The sequence below is a fragment of the Sus scrofa genome, chromosome 9 (genome assembly GCF_000003025.6).
Source record: "Sus scrofa isolate TJ Tabasco breed Duroc chromosome 9, Sscrofa11.1, whole genome shotgun sequence".
Lineage (NCBI taxonomy): Eukaryota > Metazoa > Chordata > Mammalia > Artiodactyla > Suidae > Sus > Sus scrofa.
The window spans coordinates 114,001,179-114,022,049 of record NC_010451.4 but is presented as its reverse complement, the minus strand read 5'-3'; the positions used below and the strand labels follow the sequence as shown (position 1 = coordinate 114,022,049).

The window sequence follows — 20,871 nt, the reverse complement described above, 5'->3', positions numbered from 1 at the left end:
TTAGATTGACGTGTTTTAAAAGTTAATGAGGAAGAAAAGCATCCTTTACTCTTAAACACTGTTTTGCGTTTTGACAGTGGTAATTATCAACGAGGTAATATTACATTGACAGAAATCACATGCCCAAATGCTTTACCACACAAAAGTCTGTATTTGATATTTTGTTATAATAAACCACTTCAAATACTACCTATTTTTCATTGTTTCAGTAAATATTAACACTACCGTCAACATTTTCTTGTGGTGCACTAGGGCTTACATGAAAAAACAAATGGCCTATAAATATTTAAAATAGAACATACTGGGAGTTCCCGCTGTGGTGCAGCAGAAACAAATCTGACTAGTAACATGAGGTTACGGATTTGAGCTCTGGCCTCACTCATTGGGTTAAAGATCCAGCATTGCTGTGAGCTGTGGTTTAGGATCCTGTGTTGCTGTGGCTGTGGCATAGGCCAGCAGCTGCAGCTCCGATTTAACCCCCTCACCTGGGAACCTCCTTATGCCATGGGTGTGGCCCTAAAAAGCCAAAAAATAAAAATAAAATAAAATATACTGGTTTATTTAAAAATATTTTTTGGTCAAGGGATTATCTATAAAGAAAACTAATGAATCAAAATCTGATGACAACAGGTTGATCACTAGCTATTTTCAAATATAAATCATTATTTGGAGTTTCTGTCAGGATGCAGCAAAAACGAATCCAACTAGAAACCATGAGGCTGAGGGTTCAATCCCTGGCCTTGCTCAGTGGGTTAAGGATCCGGTATTGCTGTGAGCTGTGGTGTAGGTTGCAGACCTGGCTCGGATCTGGTGTTGCTGTGGCTGTGGCATAGGCTGGCAGCTATAGCTCCAATTAGACCCCTATCCCAGGAACCTCCATATGCCAAAGGTGGCCCTAAAAGGCAAAAAATAAATAAAAAACAGAGCTATATTCATTCTAGAAAATGTCATTTGTCACTATGCATGTTATAAATTCTTTTTTCAGAGAATTAGGGTTGGGTTTTTTTTTTTTTTTTTTTTTTGATCTTTTGTCTTTTTTGTTGTTGTTGTTGCTATTTCTTGGGCCGCTCCCGCGGCATATGGAGGTTCCCAGGCTAGGGGTTGAATCGAAGCTGTAGCCACCGGCCTACGCCAGAGCCACGGCAACGTGGGATCCGAGCCGCGTCTGCAACCTACACCACAGCTCACAGCAACGCCGGATCGTTAACCCACTGAGCAAGGGCAGGGACCAAACCCGCAACCTCATGGTTCCTAGTCGGATTCATTAACCACTGTGCCACGACGGGAACTCCCTAGGGTTGGATTTTTAAAAGGAAATCTAATGTAATGCCAATGTAAAACAATGCAGTAAAGAATCACAAATCACACTTTGTATTATATTCAATATTAAGAATGTTATAATAAATAATTATAATAATAATAAAATCTTGGAGGGAAAAGAGCCAAGTAGGTGAAACACTTAAAAATCAAGAGTAAATCTCACTGATAAACCTAGCTAAAATTAAACTGCCATCAGAAGACACATAAAATGTGAATGAAGATAAAGGTGCCACTAAAGTGATGATTGTTGTACAACTATAAATATAATAAAATTCACTGAGTTTAAAAAAAAAGTGCCACTAAATCATGATTATTAAAAACAAAACCAGAATTAATTTATGTACATATGGTCATCACAGTTAATTAATCAGGGTCAATGAATGTATTTACTAGCAGAACTTGGACTAAACTGAATTCTCTTATTTCTCACTCTCCTTTTTTTTTTTTTTTTTTTTTGCTTTTTAGGGTCACACCCACGGCATATGGTGGTTCCAAGGCCAGTGGCCTACACCACAGCCACAGCAATGCCAGATCTGAGCCAAGTCTTGGACCTACACCACAGCTCACGGCAATGCCAGATCCTTAATCCACTGATTGAGACCAGGAATCGAACCTGCATCCTCATGGATGCTAGTCAGATTCATTTCCGCTGAGTCACTATATCAACTCCAATTTCCTTATTTCTAATCCATGGTCCTTTCTCATTAACTGTGAATGAGATTCCCTAAGGCTGTTCTCTTTCGGAATTCATCAGTTTTAAAGCATACCAATGTTTTTCATTTCTGTGGTGAGAATTTTACTTTACTTTTTTGAGTGTTTTGAGCAAAGTGCTTATAATGTATAATAAAAGGCCATTATCAATATCTAGCTTTAGAATGTTTAATATAAACTAAACAAATAATCTACACTGGTTGTATCTCTCTTTTTTTTTTTTTTACTCTTTTTATAGTTACATTAAGGACCGAGTTCAAACATAACCCAGAACATAAAAACTTGAAGCAAAATTTTAAATAGCTTTATAATTTCAAGTGGCAAGGTTTTATAGAAAAAGCCTGGGTTTTGAGGTCAAAAAAATTTCCACAACAGAAAATATATTGAAGTAAAACTATTTCTATTTTAACTCACTATTAATGCAAGCTATTAATTCATTAAGACAACTTTGCAAGTTTGTAGTTTTTTTTTTTTTTAACAGTCATACCTGCAGCACACGGAAGTTCCTGGGCTAGGGAGTCAAATCTGAGCTGCAGGTGTAGCCTATACCACAGTCACAGCAACACTGGATCTTTAACCCACTGAGCAAGGCCAGGGATAGAACCCACATCTTCAAAGAGACAATGTCAGGTCCTTAACCCACAGAGCCACAAAAGGAACTCTGGTAGCAAAATTTTACTATTTAGAGTTTATAAGCCAAATTAAGGAAGAACAAAAAAGTTGATTAGAGCTGGAAAGGGCTTTTTTTGAAAGGCATATCAATGATACTATATTGAAACCGGTAGAAAAACAAATATAAAATTATGAACTGAGAGTACTCATTTAATTATGACAATCTGAAATTCCCATTAAGCTCTATTAAACTTAAGTTTTAGAGGTATTAACACGTGTGAACAAATAATATTTTATTTGGTTAAATGTCGTCGAATCAGAAAAAGAGTAGAACAATCAGCCACCTGCCAACTATAAAGCCAATATGATTTTGCAGGTAGAATAGAATTTAAAGTCACCTAACTATACAATGATATCTATAAGAAACTCATTTTAGGAGTTCCTGTTGTGGCTCAGCGGAAACAAATCTGACTAGGAACCAACCATGAGGTTTCGGGTTCAATCCCTGGCCTAGCTCAGTGGGTTAAGGATGCAGCATTGCCGTGACCTTTGGTGTAGGTCGCAGATTCAGCTCGGATCCCTTGTTGCTGTGGCTGTGGCTGTGGCTGTGGTGTAGGCTGGAAGCTGTAGCTCTGATTTGACCCCTAGCCTGGGAACTCCATATGCCACGGGTGTGGCACTAAAAAGACAAAAAACCAAAAAAACAAACCAAAACAAACAAACAAACAAAACCCCTCACTTTAGATCCAAAGATGCAAATAGGAGCTCCCATCGTGGCACAGTGGTTAACGAATCCGACTAAGAACCATGAGGTTACGGGTTTGATCCCTGGCCTTGCTCAGTAGGTTAAGGATCCAGTGTTGCCGTGAGCTGTGGCATAGGTTGCAGATGCAGCTCAGATCCCGCATTGCTGTGGCTCTGGTGTAGGCCGATGGCTGCAGCTCTGATTCGACCCCTAGCCTGGGAACCTCCATATGCTGCGGGGAGAGGCCAAAGAAATGGCAAAAAGACAAAAAAAAAAAAAAAAAAAGATGCAAATAGACTGACAATAAAAAGATGGACAAATATATTCCATGGAAATAGAAACCAAAAGAGAAGAAGGTGGCTATAGTAATATCAGACTAAACTGACTTAGTAAATAAAAAAAGGTACAAGAGACAAAGAAAATCAAAAACTAATAAAAGATTCAACACAGCAAGGTAACAATTATAAATATTTGTACACCTAATAACTGACCATCAAAACATATGAAACAAAATACTGACGGAATTAAAGGGATAAATAGCACTACATTAATAATTAGAGGCTCCACCATCCCAATCTCCATAATGGATAGATTAGCCATACAGAAGAAGGTAAGGAAAAAAGACTTAATAAACCAACTAAATTCAACAGACATACACAGAACATTCTACCCAACAACAACATAATATACATTCTTCTCAATTGCACATGGGACATTTTCCAGGACAGACCATGTTATGTCACAGATTAACTTTCAAAAGATTTTATTTAAAAAAATTTTTTTCCTCAAAAGATTTTAAAAGATAGATATCACATAAAGTATCCTCTCTGACCACAATTAAATGAAGGTAGAAATCACCAGAAGTAAACCTGGAAAATTTACAAATATGTGGATATTAAGCAAACACTATTAAACAACTAAAAGATCAAAAAAAGAAATTGCCAACGGAAATTGGAAAGCACTTAAGAGATAAATGAAAACAAAATCACAGCATATCAAAACATTGGATGCAGCAAAAGCAAAGCAAAGGGGGAATTTATAGCTATAGATGCTTGTATTAAAAAACAGTTAAGACCTCAAATCAATAACCCAGAGTTACAACTTAAGGAGTTAAAGATAGTAAGAACAAACTAAACCCAGTGTTACCAGAAGGGAAATAAAAGTCACTGCAGAGATCAATAAAATAGAGAGTAGAAAAATAGACAAAAATTAATGAAAACAAAAGTTGGTTCTTCGACAAGATCAACAAAATTGACAAATCTTTAGCTAGGAATGCGAACTAAGAAAAAAAAGATTCAAATTATCAAAATTAGAAATGGAAATTGGGACATCACTGCCAATTCTACAGAAATAAAAAGGATTATGAGGAGCTCCCGTGGTGGCGCAGTGGTTAACGAATCCGACTAGGAACCATGAGGTTGCGGGTTCGATCCCTGCCCTTGCTCAGTGGGTTAAAGATCCAGCGTTGCCATGAGCTGTGGTGTAGGTCGCAGACGCGGCTCGGATCCCGCGTTGCTGTGGCTCTGGCGTAGGCCAGTGGCTACAGCTCCGATTAGACCCCTAGCCTGGGAACCTCCATATGCCACGAGAGCGGCCCAAGAAATGGCAAAAAGACAAAAAAAAAAAAAAGGATTATGAGAGAATTATGTACAACTATATACCGACAAACTGGATAGCTGCACACCAACAAATTAGATAACCTAAATGAAATGATGAACTCCAAAAAACAAAAAACCTACCAATAATAAAGTTGCGAAGAAACAGAAAATGTGGGAGTTCCCATAGTGGCACAGTGGAAACAAATCCGACTAGGAACCATGAGGTTGTGGGTTCCATCCCTGGCCTTGCTCAGTGGGTTAAGGATCTGGCATTGCCGTGAGCTGTGGTGTAGGTGGCAGACGTGGCTTGGATCCTGTGTTGCTGTGGCTGTGATGTAGGCCAGCAGCTGTAGCTCTGAATGGACCCCTAGCCTGGGAACCTCCATATGCCACGGGTGAGGCTCTAGAAAAAAGAAAAAAAAAGAAATAGAAAATGTGAATAGACTTTTAACTAGTAAGGAGGTTGAGTTGGTATCCAAAGACCTTACAGCAAAGAAAAGCCCTGGACCTAATGGCTGCAGTGATGGGTTCCACTAAACATTAAAAAAACTGGAGTTCCCGTTGTGGTGCAGTGGTTAACGAATCCGACTAGGAACCATGAGGTTGCAGGTTCGATCCCTGTCCTTGCTCAGGGGGTTAAGGATCTGGTGTTGCCATGAGCTGTGGTGTAGGTTGCAGACGCGGCTCGGATCCCGCGTTGCTGTGGCTCTGGAGTAGGCTGGTAGTTACAGCTCCGATTAGACCCCTAGCCTGGGAACCACCATATGCTGCCAGAGCAGCCCAAGAAATGGCAAAAAGACAAAAACAAAAAAACAAACAAAAAAACCCCTAACATCAGGAGTTCCTATTGTGGCTCGGTGGTTAACGAATCCGACTAGGGACCACGAGGTGGCAGATTCGATCCCTGCCCTTGCTCAGTGGGTTAAGGATCTGGTGTTGCCGTGAGCTGTGGTGTAGGTCACAGACTCGGCTCAGATCCCGCGTTGCTGTGGCTCCGGTGTAGGCCGGCGGCTACAGCTCCAATCAGACCCCTGGCCTGGGACCCTCCATATGCCGAGGGAGTGGCCCTAAAAAAGGCAAAAAAAAAAAAGACTAAAAAACTAACATCAATTTTTCTCAAACTCTTCCAAAAAACTGAAGAGGAGGGAACACTTCCTAACTCATTTATAAGGTAAGCATCACCTTGATATCAAAGTCAAACAAGGGCACTGTAAGAAAACTACAAATATCTTATGAATACTGATGCGAAAATTCTCAACAAAATAGTAGAAAACAGAATTTAGCAGTATACTGAAAGGATTATACACCATTACCAAGTGGGATATATTCCGAGGATACACAAGGATGGTTCAACATACAAATATCAATCAATACATAACACAGTGACATAATGAAGGAAAAATAACATGATCATCAAAATTAATACAGACAAGGATCTGACAACATTCAACATACTTTTATGATAAAAATACCCAAACTAGGAATAGAAGGGAACTACCTCAACATAATAAAAGCCACTTATGAGAAACTCACAGCTAACACCACATTCAATGTTGTCAGACTGAAAGCTTTTTTTTTCTCTAGGATCAGGAAGAAGACAAGGGTGCCTGGGGTGCACTTTTATTCAACTTAGTACTGAATAACTATGAGGGGTTCAAGACTGCAGTGAAGGAAGTAACTACAAATGAGAAGGAAACAGCAAGAATTAATTAGAATTAATTAGAATTAGAAGTAGAGCCTGCAGATGTGACTGAACTGCTGCAATCTTATAATAAAACTTGAAGGGATAAGGAGCTACTTCCAATGGATGAACACCGTGATTTCTTGAGATGGAATCTATTCCTGATGAACATGCTGTAACAAACTGTTGAAATGATAACCAAGGATAACGGAACATTGCATAAACTTGATGAAGCATCGGCAGGGGAGTTCCCATTATGGCTCAGCAGTAATAAACCTAGCTAGTATTCATGAGGATGTGGATTTGATCCCTGGCCTCACTCAGTGGGTTAAGGATCCGACATTGCAGTGAGATGTGGTGCAGGTTGCATACTCAGCTTGAATCTGGCATTGCTGTGGCTGTGGTGTAGGCCATTAGCTTGGAACCAGCCTGGGAACCTCCATGTGCCACAGATGCGGCCCTAAAAAGACATAAATAAATAAATAAACAAATAAATAAAAAATAAAAAAGGGTAAAGCATCAGCAGCGTTTGAGAGAACTAACTCCAATTTTGAAAGAAGATCTACTATGGGTAAATGCTATCAAATAGCGTTGATGCTACAGAGAAATCACTCATGAAAGGAAACTCCATTGTTATCTTATTTTAAGAAATTGCCACAGCCAGTTCAATCCTCAGCAGCCACCACCCTGCGCAGTCAGCAACCATCAAAACTGAAGCAAGATTCTCCCTTACCCCAACAAAATTATCATGATTCAATGAAAGCTCAGTGATGGTTAGCATTAGCAATAAAGCATTTTTAGGATATATGTATTTTTTTAGACAGAAAGCTACCTCACACTTAATAATCTAGAGAGTAGCATAAACTTTTATATGCACCAGGAAACCAAAAGATTCATGTGACTCCCTTTATTGCCATATCTGCTTTACTGCAGTGGTCTGGAACTAAACCTTCAACATCTCTAAGACGTCTGTACTCAAAAGAAATGAAATCAGGGTCTCAGAGATACTTGTGCACTTTCAATCACATTAGTATTATTCAAAATAGGTAAAAAACGAACTCAACCTAAGTGTCCATCAACAGTCTGGGTAAGCAAAATGTGGTGTGTGTATATATGTATATATATATATGAATTATTAGCTCTAAAAAACAAGAAAATTCTGCAATATGTATGAAACTTAAAGATATTATGCTAAGTGATATAAAGCCAGTTACAAAAAGAAAAATACTGTATGATTCCACTTCTATAAGCTTCTGAGAATAGTCAAAATCATACAGAAGGAAAGCAGAATCACTAGCCAGAGTCTGGGGAAGAGTTATTGTTTAGTGGGTATAGAATTTCAATTTTACAAAATAAAGAGAGTTCTGAAAATGAATGGTCGTGATGGTTCATTATAAATGTTTCTAATACCACTGAACTGTACACCTAAAAATGGTTAAGATGCTAAAATTTTGTTTATATATATTTTATAACAAAAAATTATAGAAAAACATATAGTAAAGCATTCAATAAAATTCAATTTCTACCCCAAATACACCACTTTTATTTGGATTACGTATGTTAAAAATACACAAACATCCAACATCCACACTATAAGTAATAACGAAGCCTTCTGTAAAGCTTATATAAGAACAAACAAAACTATCATACCTTTATTACAGTTGTTTTCACTTTCTGGTTTTTCTACCATAGGCTCTAAAGTAGGTTCTCTGTGTTCAGTTTTTTCTTCCATTTTCTCCCTTTCTTTCTTCTCCAGTTCACATTCCTTTTCCTGTTCTTTCATCACCTGCAGTTCTTTTTCCTTTTCTTGTTGCCGTTCTATTTCTTTCTCTTTTTCTTGCTTTCTTTCCTTTTCCATTTCTCTCTGTTTTTCCTGCTCTCGCTCCAGTTCTTTTTCCTTCTCCTGTTGTCTTTCCCTTTCTTTTTCCCTCTCCTTCTCTCGCTCCCGTTCTTGTTCTTTTTCAAGTTCTTTCTCACGTTCTCGTTCTTTTTCTCGTTCTTTTTCTCGCTCCCTTTCTCTAATTTCCTCTGGAGAGGGTTGTTTGTCCACTATGCCAAGCTTTTCATCCAATCGTTTCAGTTTCTCTGCACACGCTGCTTTCCTCTGTTCTTCCATTCTTCGCTCTTCCTCTTCACGCCGTTTACGAGCACGTTCCACTGCTGCAGAAAGTTCTGACTGTTGTCGTCTTCTTTGCTTCCATATTTCATCTTCATCTGGGACCTGTTGCTTGGGGGGGAAAGGGCCTGGTCTTCCAGGTGCTGCCTGTCGGTCTGGAGGAGGATGCTAAAACATTAAGATAAATTATCAGATGAGTATGACCACACTGAAAATATCATAGACACAGTGAGGGAGAAAAATCCTCCATAAAACATCAAAAATTTTCCTGAAGGAGCTCCCATTGTGGTGCAGCAGAAAGGAACTGGACTAGGAATCATGATGTTGCAGGTTCGATCCCTGGCCTCACTCAGTGGGTTAAGGATCTGGTGTCGCCGAGAGCTGTGGTGTAGGTCACAGATGCGGCTTGGATCTGGCATTGCTGTGGCTGTGGTATAGGCTGGCACCCGTAGCTCCAATTAAACCCCTAGTGTGGGAACCTCCATATGCCATGGGTGCAGCCCTAAAAAGCAAAAAAAAAAAAAAAAAGAAAAAGAAAAAAAAAGAAAAAACCCTGAAAAAAAAAAACCCACATTAAAGTGCAAACAAGTAACAAGATGGGGAAAATAGTAAATCTAGGTTTCCAGAATAATTATTCCAATCATCTAATACTTACTGAGCATGTATGTACCTATTTATTATGCCAGACATTATTTGCTCACTCGGTTATCTGTTAGGTCAAACAGACTGTCATAACATGAATTTCAAAATCTAAATTTAGAGACAAAGGAAATTCAGAATGAGAATGCTTTAGCAGGAACTGCCAGAGATGGGATGCCTACAGAAGGAGAAGAGTCCATAAAGATGTAACATGGCACCATGTGAAAATGCTAAGAAAACTGAGGTACAGTTACAAGGAAAGAGCACACAAAGAAGCTAAGTGAAGGAGATGGAAACACTGCTCCTGCTGCCACCTTGGAGGAAAAGAAACATTCCTAGAAATCAGCTTATGGAGAGAATTCTGTTTTTAAACTGAAAAATCCAGAAAGGCATTGCTAGATCCCATTGCTGAATATCAGAATCATCTGACAGACTGAGATTCAATCATTTAAATTTTTTTTTTTTTTTTGCTTTTTAGGGCTGGATTCCCAGCATATATAGAAGTTCACAGGCTAGGGGTTGAACTGGAGCTACAGCTGCCAGCCCTCACCACAGCCACAGCCACACGCAAGATCCAAGCCGCACCTGCGACCTATACCACAGCTCATGGCAACACTGGATCCCTGACTCACTCAGCAAGGCCAAGGATCAAACTCGCATCCTCAATGGACACTAGTTGGATTTTTGTTTCCAGTGCACCACAATAGGAACTCCTAATTTTCAATTAATATGTTCTAAAGCAATTACTACTACAAAGTCTGAAATCCCTGCCAGCAACTATGCAAATACAAGCAGAACGGGAAAAGCACACGAAGAGCTGAAACATAAAGGAACTGAAAAATCTTTCTATCAAAAATACTGATTTTTGGAGTTCTGCCGTGGTGCAGTGGGTTAAGAATCCGAATGCAGAGGCTTAGACTGCTGCACAGGTGTGGCTTCAATCCTTAACACAGGGGCAGTGGGTTAAAGGATCCAGTGTTGCCACAGCTGTGGCACAGAACGCAGCTGTGGCTTGAATTCATTCCCTGTTCTGGGGACTTCCATATGCCAAAAATGCAGCCATAAAATAAAAATATATATTACATTATAAAATATATATGTATGTATTTTTTAAATTACTACTAGGATGAAGCCATGTAACCAGTCAACATTCCTACAAAGAGAAAATAATGATGATAAAAACAATGGACTAAATACTAAAAAAAATAAAAACAAAAACCATGAATCCAGACTCTACCATTTACTAACAGTGCTCTTAGGAAAGCTGCTTTACTCTACCTGGTGTTCAGTTACTTATCTATAGCTCAAAGATAAGTGGCAAAACAAGTAACTATATAAATGTAAGCACTTTATGCTGTAAACTCACAGAGAAAGCATTAAAAAAAAAAGCACCTTCAAGTATAATTTACATAAAATGTGATACATATATCCTAACTGTATAATCTGATGAGTTTGGCCAAAATGACACCCTCATGTAACTACTGCCCCAATCAACATACAGAGGATGTTCATCAGTCCTCTGCCTGAACCCCTGACCCAAACCACCACTGATCTACTTTTTTGGTTTTTTTGGCATGGGGAAGTTCTGTGGTCAGGGATCTAATTTGTACCACAGCAGTAACAATACCAGATCCTTAACCCACTGTGCCACTGGGCAACTCCTAGTTATATACTTGTGACAATACAGTTTCGCCTTTCTGAGAATTTCATATAAATGGATATATCAAGTTATAGTCTCTTTAGTATCTGGCTTCTTGTGTCCAGGGTAATAGCTCTTTTTTGGCTGTGCCTACAGCATGTGGAAGTTCCCCGGCCTGGGATCTAACCCATGATACAGCAGTGACCGGAGCCACTGTAGCGACAATGCCAGATCCTTAACCCATTCGCTGTACCACAAGCGAACTTCGGGGTAATAGTTTTGAGGTCACTGTATATAGAGATAGTTTGCTACATTCTACTGCTGGATAGTATTCCACCATAGGCATACTGTTTCATCTGTAAATGGACATACAACTTTTTTTTTTTTTTAAAGGGCCACACCTGTGATATATGGAAGTTGCAGGCTAGGGGGCAAATTGGAGCTGCAGCTGCCTGCCTACTCCACAGTCATAGAAACACAGGACCTGAGCTGCATCTGCAACCTAGACCACAGCTCAGGGCAATGCCGGATTCCTTAAGCCCCTAAGGGAGGCCAGGGATCGAACCCACATCTTCATGGATACCAGTCACGTTACTAACCCACTGAGCCACAATGGAAACTCCTACTCCTACTTTTTAAATGAGGAATAAAACAGCTATGGGCATTCATGCCTAAATCTTTGTGTAAATGTATGTTTTTATTTCTCTAGGATAACCCTAAGAGTGGAACTGCCGAGTCATGTGGTATGTGTTTCACTGTAGAAGAAACTGCCAAAATGTTCTCCAAAGTGATTATAAGGTTTTAGAGCCCCAGTAGCATTGTATGAGGGTGTCACCTGCTCTATATCCTCATCAACATTTTGTGTCATCGGCCTTTTAAATTTTGGCTGTGTAAGAAATTTCAACGTGGTTTTAATTTGCATGTCCCTGGTGAATAAAGTAATGAACATCTTTTCATGAGTTTATTGGCCATTTACATACCTATTTTATGAAATGAATGTTCAAATCATTTTTTGGGTTGTTTTATTATTGAGTTGTAAAGGTTTTTAAATACACTTAGGTAATCTCAATATAAACTGTCAGATTAATATTTTTTTCTGTAACATCTTTTTTATGCCTTAGAGATGTTTTTCGAAGACCAACTCATTAATTTCTATTTTCTTTCTAATTCCTGCCTTTTTTGTCTTATCTAAGACACTTCTGTTGGCCCAAGTTCATGCTTCTACATTTTCTGCTAGTTTTTTTTTTTTTTTTTTTTTTTTTTCCCTTTTTCTTTTTCGGCCACAGCCACAGCATATGGAAGTTCCCAGGCTAGGGATCGAATTCCAAACTGGAGCTGTGATCAATGTCACAGCTGCAACAACGCTGGATCCTTAACCTACTGGGCTGGGCCAGGGATCAAGCTGGAGCCTCCACAGAGATGAGATTGATCATTAACCCACTGTTCCACAAAAGAAATTCCTCTGCTAGATGTTTTAGTTTTAGCTTGCATGAGTACAGAAATGCTATAAAGAGCATCAGACGGTTAAAAGGAAAATAACTGGTGGAGATGATGATGATGGTTATGTTATGTGTACCTATCAGAGTAGAGTGATTAGGGAAGCCTATGAAGTAGTTACTATGTTAACAAAAATTTTGATCATAGGAAGAACCTCAGGGAAAGTCTTCTGGTTACAGAAAACAGCAAATAAAATGTCTCGGGGGGTAAAATAAAAACAATGGCAATAAAAGCTTGTGTGGCAAGAACAGAAAGGGAGAAAAGATGAAATAAATAGAGAACTTAAAAACCATAAAAAGAACCTGAGCAAGGAATAACTGACCTAATATATTTATATCTATTTTTTAAAAGTTATATCTACTGTTAAGGAGAATTTGGGATAGAGGTAGTACTTTGGTGAGCAGACAGTAAGAATTCAGTGTACGAATATATTCTAAAGGTAGAGGTAACATCATTTGCTGATGGATTAGGCTGGATGTAAGGTAAAAAAAAGAAAGGTTAGGAGTGACTTTCAGGGAGTTCCCATTGTGGCACAGTGGAAATGAATCTGACTAGTGTCCATGAGGATGCAGGTTTGATCCCTGCCCTCACTAAGTGGATCAGGGATCTGTCATTGCCGTGAGCTGTGGTGTAGGTTGCAGATGTGGCTTGGATCTTGCATTGCTGTGACTATGGCGCAGGATGGCAATTGTGGCTCCGATATGACCCCTAGCCTGACAACTTCCATATGCCGTAGGTATGGCCCTAAAAAGCAAAACAAAAAGAGTCACTTTCAGGTTTAACCTGGGCAATGTCATTATCTAAGATAGGGAAGACAGAGGAAGAAAGTAGCAGAACTAAGTGTGGGAGTTGGGGTTTGTTATGGTTTGGACATATTAACTGTCAGATATCTATCAGAAGTCCAAGTGGAAATGCTGAGCTGATTTGTTGAATATACAACTTTTGAAGTCAGGATACAGTTTTAAGGGCTCAAGATACACACTGAGTGGGTACCGGATGACTCAGAGATCAGGACAAGAGGTCCGGAAAGAGAATAAATTTAAGAGGACAAAATAGTGTGATGTCTCAAAAGCAAGTTTTTAAAGTGTTTTAAGAAGGATAGAGGGATGAAGAGATTAACTATGTCAACTGCTGCTGAGACGAAGTAAATGAAGACAAGAGAACTGTATCTGGCAAGACGGAATTGTCATTACTAACCTTGATAATAACAGTTTCAGAGGTATAGTAGGAGATGAAAGTATAAGTGAAGAGGGTAGATGAGAAAAGTGAAGGCAGTAAGTATAAATAGCTCCCTAAAACAATGTTGCCACGAAGGAGAACAGGGATATAGGAAAGACACTGCGGGGGTGGAGGGTAGTGGGAGGTAAAGAAGTGTTGTGTTTTAAACATTTTTTAGAGATGAGAAATAATGTTATTAGTACATGACAGATTATGGGATCTAGGGAATAAGAAGGGTTGTCCCCAGGAGCAAGGACAACAGGAAGAAAGTCAGAACAGGAAGCCTACTGAAATGGGAAGAAAAGGCGCTTATTTTCTTAGAAAAATTAGGAGCATGCTCATCACCTGAGAAGAAAGAGGGACAGGCTAAAGAGGAAGACATGCAGGAGCTACAAGGTCAAGTCACCAATTGTTTCATAAAAATTATAAATTAGAAACATACACAGAACCTTTCCATTAAAACAAATAGGATGAATAATACATACAGACCATTAACAAGAATTTAGTTAAGATTTACCTGCTGTGCAAGCAACTTTGGAGGTGGTGGCAAGTGTGAGGATGGTCCTCGATCCTATTATTAAAAAAGGATTTTTACAAAATAAGATTGAAAACCATCTGAAATATTTCTGAATGTACTGCTTTTAAGAAAGACCAAAAGATTACAAAAAATAAAAATCTTTAACCTCTTTTTAAATAAAAGTACATTACTCACTGCAAGCTAACTTTACGTTCTATAAATAGAATTTCTTGGCCATTTCAAAAAGGTTACAACCTCAAATTAACTTTGTTAAGAGTAGAATCTCGAGTGTACAAATTCTGGAATTCTAGCTCAGGTAATATGGCTGTAGAAAAGTATGCCTCTAATTTCAAATTCTTATTTATGTAAACCCAGTTCTTTTTTTTTTTCTAATGGCAAATTAAACCCGTGAGGTTTAGATAAAGAAAAGAAACATCTAAAACAGTGGAAACAGATATTAAATGTGCAATATTCACTCGTTAACATATGTATCAGGGACACACACACACAAATCAAAATATCAAGATACAGTCTATGATACTCCTCTGTTCTTTTATCATTCCCCATTATGCCAATAAGTTAGAAGTCACAAAAAACACAGATTTTATTTTTAAAATTACTTTAAAAATCCTTTTTCAGAATTTGAATTTATTTTGCAATGGTGAACCAATACCTTAAGAATAAAATTCAAACTTTTTTGTATAGTATACAAAACGTAGTAACTACTAGTTCTTACACAGCTCTCTTACTTCTCTCCCCTATCAAACTACAAACTACTGGGGACTTCTTGACTAGGCCATGCTTCCTCCACACTTTCCTATTCTCATCATGTTTCCTTCCACTGCTTGGAATCGCTCTCTTTCCTTTGTTTACTGGTTAACTCCTGTTTCAAGTATCAAGTCTTTTGTGAAATCTTTTACACAGAATTTTCCAAGAACTATGTGCACTCTATCACAGCACATAGTACATATCACGCTGTAACGCTTGCTAGTTTTTTCTCTCCTTTTCTTTTCACTGAGACTGTTTGCTACTTACTTTTATCTCCCTGAAGGCACCAACTGCTCTGTTCTGCATGAATTCAATCAATACATGCTAAGAATACTGCGAATTAAGTGACACTTGGAAGATATAGCCCTTTTTAATTTTCATTTGGTAATGCAGTTCTTGCTACGTCTTAGAAGTAAAATCAGTGTATCTGTTGCCCACATACTTCCCCTTTTAAATAACATTCTTCAAAATGGCTCAGACTTCATAGATTTCCCTACTCAGCACACAGTTTCACAGATGAATACTAACTAACTAGGACGTACAAAGCATCAGTAAACCATAGAGCACTGTAGCTAAGTTAGTTTGGAAAAACAATTTATCCCTCTACTCTGACATGACCACGCTGTTTCAAGGGGAAAAAAAGTGAAACTTTAGTTTTCACTGTACTGATCATTTATCATCACTGTATTGATGCATTCCTGTTACTATGCAATAAAACTATGGTTTAGATCTAGCTCTATTTAAGAAAAAACATATATTTCCCTTTCCTTAAGTCTTTTTCCAACTCTGTGATTATGAGATTAATTCATCTTTGTCATCTGTCTATAGTGACAAGGATTTCCATGAGTTCAACAAACCTGATTAAATGGAGGTCCTTTCCCATAGGGACCTTTTGCTACAGGTGGCTGGGCAGGTATCTGAGAAGATGATTTAGTGTTGTAAACTTCATCTGCTTCTTTTCGGTTTTCAGTGTTTTCAGAGCCTTTTGAATCTTGATCCTCACTGAAGAATCAAAATCCAGGTGAAATAAAAAATACAGTGGACAGACTATACCATAGATAATGCATTTTACATTTCTTAATGTAAAAAAGACATTACTTTCAGGGTGGTAGGAGGTAATGTAACAAGGCATGAGATGATTTTGTAACCCAGAAGTGCTAGTTTATTCACTCGAGAAATACATGTTATACATTTACATGTGATGGGGATTGGGATTGGCCAGATTATCATAAGATATAATGTGCAATATATCACTTGTCAAATATGGACACTCACATTTGACATAAAATATGATTCCACCATCTTCTATTATCTACCCCCAAACTCTCATCTGAATGCAACTGAGTAATATTCCAGATAATTAATTAATGTATTCTAATCAATTCTGATTTAATGAAAGAGAAATCAAACTACAGTATTTTAAGTCACAATACATAACAGGCATCTCACAACTAATCATGAAACAGTGTATTATAACATCATGGCTGAAAAACTATAGCAATGTGTTCATGCAAACTCCTGTGTATTTTAAGAGCCCAACTTTTATGCTACATAAGCCATATCTTGACCCTGATGATCCTATATTCCAGAAAAAGATGAAGAGCTCCTGTTTTCCAGACCTTATTGCTCCTTGCTAAGTTTAAGAAATTAAGACTTGAAGCAGATGTTGAAACCCAAGTAATTTTTCTCCAATTTTGTAAATATTAATCAGGTCAAGAAAGTAACAAGTTTTAAATGGTCCTTGACACTATCGCTCTAAATATCTCAAATTAGATGACAAGCATCTAAGTTATCTTCCTTTTAAATATATGTACTTTCTTCAGAAACATCAAACTCTCAATTCTTTGATTATCTGTACTTTTAAAAAAGCTGGCTCATTAACTGCCTTCCTACTCAGTAAAAGTCCTTTGGAGTAGAATGTAGAAATTCTGTAAGTAGGGAGCAAATACCTATTAATGAAGCTCTTTGCAAATATGGTTTGTATTGTAGCATCAATCAATTCACGCTATTATTAGTAAAAATCATAACTTACCTGCTGTTCTCTTTAGGACTAGTACTTCCTTGCTCATCATCATCACTGAAATTTAGCTGTTCTGTATAATCTACTTCCATCTGAGCACCTGTTAAATTGAGGAGAACTCAGATTGGCTGTTTCAAAGCATCTAAAAACTAAAAGTGCTTAATTAACTTTGCCTCTTACCTGCCCAACCTTCATCAGCTTCAGCATCTAGGTTATCAAATTTATCAAGCTCCTTCAGTTCTGATGCACTAAGGATGGAGGGGCGTTCAGGCTCAGAGGCCCATGAAGGAGGTGGGCCTCTTCCTCGAAGGCCTCTAACCAACGACAGGTTATAAAGGAAAAGAATATTAAGTTTTAATGATACTAAATTAGGACAATATTAAAAGACTGGAATTTGGTTCATTTCAATTCAACAGTGTTACTTTCTATGGCATGACATACAAATTATTTTGCACCTCATATGACTGCAAAGAGGTATAGAATTAACACATAAATTTAAGACAATATATAACACATTTTTTATGCAGATATTTAATGCAGACAAAGTTTTCAAACATCTGAACAAAACAAATGTATGTTAAAGGATAATATGGCTAAAGACTAATACTAATCTCAAAAGGAAAAACTTTAAGAAAAAACCCATCGTTTAAGAGAATGCTCCAGTCCTAGATTAAAAAAAAAACATGGGGGGGTTATCAACATCATGGAAGGAATAAGGGAGAAGCAAGTGTCATCTATTTTTTTAAGACCATGATTTTCAGTTTTCATCATTTTATGTCAATTGATTTAAAGTTTTAGAAGAATATTTAAAAAAAAAACAAACAAAAAACAAAAAGGAGTTCCCGTGGTGCACAGTGGTTAACGAATCCGACTAGGAACCATGAGGTTGCGGGTTCGGTCCCTGCCCTTGCTCAGTGGGTTAACGATCCGGCGTTGCGGTGAGCTGTGGTGTAGGTTGCAGACGCGGCTCGGATCCCGCGTTGCTGGTGGCTCTGGCATAGGCCGGTGGCTATAGCTCTGATTGGACCCCTAGCCTGGGAACCTCCATATGCCACGGGAGCGGCCCAAGAAATAGCAAAAAGACAAAAAAAAAAAAAAAAGAAGAATATAATATTTTCTGTTCTGTCTTATAAAGGTCAGCCAGTTACTTGTTAATGGCAACTGTACCTTGAGGACAGAAATATAACACCATTATACACTCAACCTCCAGAAAATCTTAAGGCGCATATATACACCTTGCAAACTTTAATCACTTAATATTCTTACTTGTTTGTTTCAGATAAAGAAGGTGGAAACCTCATGGGACCATGAAGAGGAGGATAGGCCATCCTTGGATATTGCTGAAACATCTGAACAAAGGAAACAAAAATTTATAAATTTAGCTACTCAGTTATTTTTTTTTTGTAAAAAAGATCACACTAATCCTAAAATTATAATTTACAGAAGTAATTAAAATAAATAACTAATTTTACCTACTGGTATAGATACATATAGATGACCCTCGATAACAAGCCATTTCTAAGACTACTCTTTCACCAAGTCATTACAAATAAAGGTAATCACTAGGACACATCATATTAAGAACTTGTTATCCCATTACACCCAAAGTTACATTTTTTAAAAAGACTGTATTAAAATGAAAAACTAAAAAGGACAACATGCCCGCACCCCAGAAAACTGCAAAGTTTTCTTAACCAAATTCAAATATGTGAAAGGAAATAATGTGAGACCTCATTCTAATGCAAAAGTAGATTAAGTGAAAGCAGACTTGTTGGTAAATAGGAACTCAGTTCAGAATAAAGGATAGCCCATAACCTAAAGGAGTTGAAGGAGGTGGGTGGGAGCTAACTGGGAGATTTTCTATGGGTAGGACACAGGCATATTTTGAGTCAAGTTACTGCACAGTTAGTAATTACATAAAGGTGGACCAAAAATGATGCTCTCTGAGTTCCCGTCTCGTGACACAGTGGAAATGAATCCAACTAGAAACCATGAGGTTGTGGGTTCAACCCCTGGCCTCGTTCAGTGGGTTAAGAATCTGGTGTTACCGTAAGCTGTGGTGTAGATTGCAGACACAGCTCGGATCTGGCATTGCTGTGGCTCTGGCGTAGGCCAGCAGCAACAGCTCTGATTAGACCCCTGGCCTGGGAACCTCCATATGCTGTGCGTGCAGCCTAAAAAGACAAAAACAAAACAAAACAAAAAAGATGATGCCCTATGGGAAGTTGGCTTTGAGAAGCTGAATTTAGGAGAATCTGTAAGATAGATTATGAAGACAAATAATAATGCCAAGGGATTCATTCTATGATTTGGACAGGTAGAAATGTCAAATAGTGCTTGGCTATTTATTATTTGCTTATATCCAAATTAAATCATATATATCTTTAAAAATATGAAATTGTTTACATTAAATACATAATTTATATCCTGAATTAGATTACTTTCTCTCTTAAAAAATAACTATTAGATGAGGAAATTACTTTATACTTGAAGAAAGGTTATATTTATATGATCCTGCTGTGTAAAGAAGACATTTCTAAGTAGGGTTAGAGCAGCAGCTAAAACTCAACTGGGGAAGCTTTTTGTTTGAGAGATACTCTGGAGAATTTTTGGTTGCATCGCACTTCTACACTGAAGTTAGCAAATACACTACTGGAGGCAAATGTTCATAGGTTAAGCTGCCTTATACCCTTCTGCTGATTATTCAAGCATAGGCATTAATTTCGTGTGATAGTAAGTGTTTAAGATTTAGGGATTTTCCACAAAATTAACTGTAGAAACAACTATAAGTCTTCACTATAAAATAATGGTTTTAATGTTTTCATTTTTGCTAATTACTGAAACACTTTATTTGAATAAATTCACTGATGAAACTGGGAACAAAGCTTACCTGGTCTCCCTCTCACCTCCCCTTATCCCATCTGACCCCTATACCTGGAAATTTAGGGACCAATGGAAGCACAATGTGAAAATTATTAGGAGACAAGAAGTTGGATGGGAATCGTTATCCAAGGTCAGATCAGCATCTAAGAGTGATTTCTACCATAAACCCTAATTTTTAAAGAAAATATCTAACAAGTAATTATATTTGATAATTTAGTAACACGACAGAAAACATGGGTAGTTAGAGCTTGAATATATAGGAGTTAACTCCTAAGAAAAACAAATGTATGAACTAGATTGTTCTTCCCTTTGAGATTAATGGTCTTCTGCAAGAATAGAGGTTATGAAAATGGAATACTGACTTGGTATTTTAAAGAGAATTTTCTTTTTAGGTATGATAATACCATGTGCATTTTCCCCCTAGTTTTTATATTTTAAAATACAACCTAGGAGTTCCCGTCGTGGCGCAGTGGTTAACGAATCCGACTAGGAACCATGAGGGTGCGGGTTCGGTCCCTGCCCTTGCTCAGTGGGTTAACGATCCGGCGTTGCCGTGAGCTGTGGTGTAGGTTGCAGACGCGGCTCGGATCCCGAGTTGCTGTGGCTCTGGAGTAGGCCGGTGGCTACAGCTCCGATTCAACCCCTAGCCTGGGAACCTCCATATGCCGCGGGAGCGGCCCAAGAAATAGCAACAGCAACAACAACAACAAAAAAAAAAAGACAAAAAAAAGACAAAAAAAAAAAATTCAAACTAAAATATATATGGATGAGATGACACATCTAGAATTTGTTTAGTAATCCCAGGTGGTGGAAAAAAGGTGAAACAAGATGGACCACAAATCGATACTGTCAAAGATGTATGGCAGACATGGGAGGAAGCAGGTTTGTATTCTTGCAAATGTTAAAA

At 38.0% G+C, this 20,871-nt stretch overlaps 1 protein-coding gene across 20 annotated transcripts in view; it reads right to left on the bottom strand.

Moving 5' to 3' along the window:
* PRRC2C (proline rich coiled-coil 2C) overlaps positions 1-20,871 on the bottom strand; it is a 94,271-nt gene that overhangs the window by 45,506 nt on the left and 27,894 nt on the right. For all 20 annotated transcript variants that reach the window (XM_005653735.2, XM_003130303.6, XM_005653738.2 and 17 more), the window contains exons 7-12: positions 18,348-18,430; positions 17,262-17,395; positions 17,094-17,181; positions 15,919-16,063; positions 14,294-14,347; positions 8,318-8,951 (exon numbers count right to left, since the gene is read on the bottom strand). In XM_005653735.2, the coding sequence (XP_005653792.1) occupies positions 8,318-8,951; positions 14,294-14,347; positions 15,919-16,063; positions 17,094-17,181; positions 17,262-17,395; positions 18,348-18,430 (1,138 nt within the window). The remainder of the gene's footprint in view (positions 1-8,317; positions 8,952-14,293; positions 14,348-15,918; positions 16,064-17,093; positions 17,182-17,261; positions 17,396-18,347; positions 18,431-20,871) is intronic.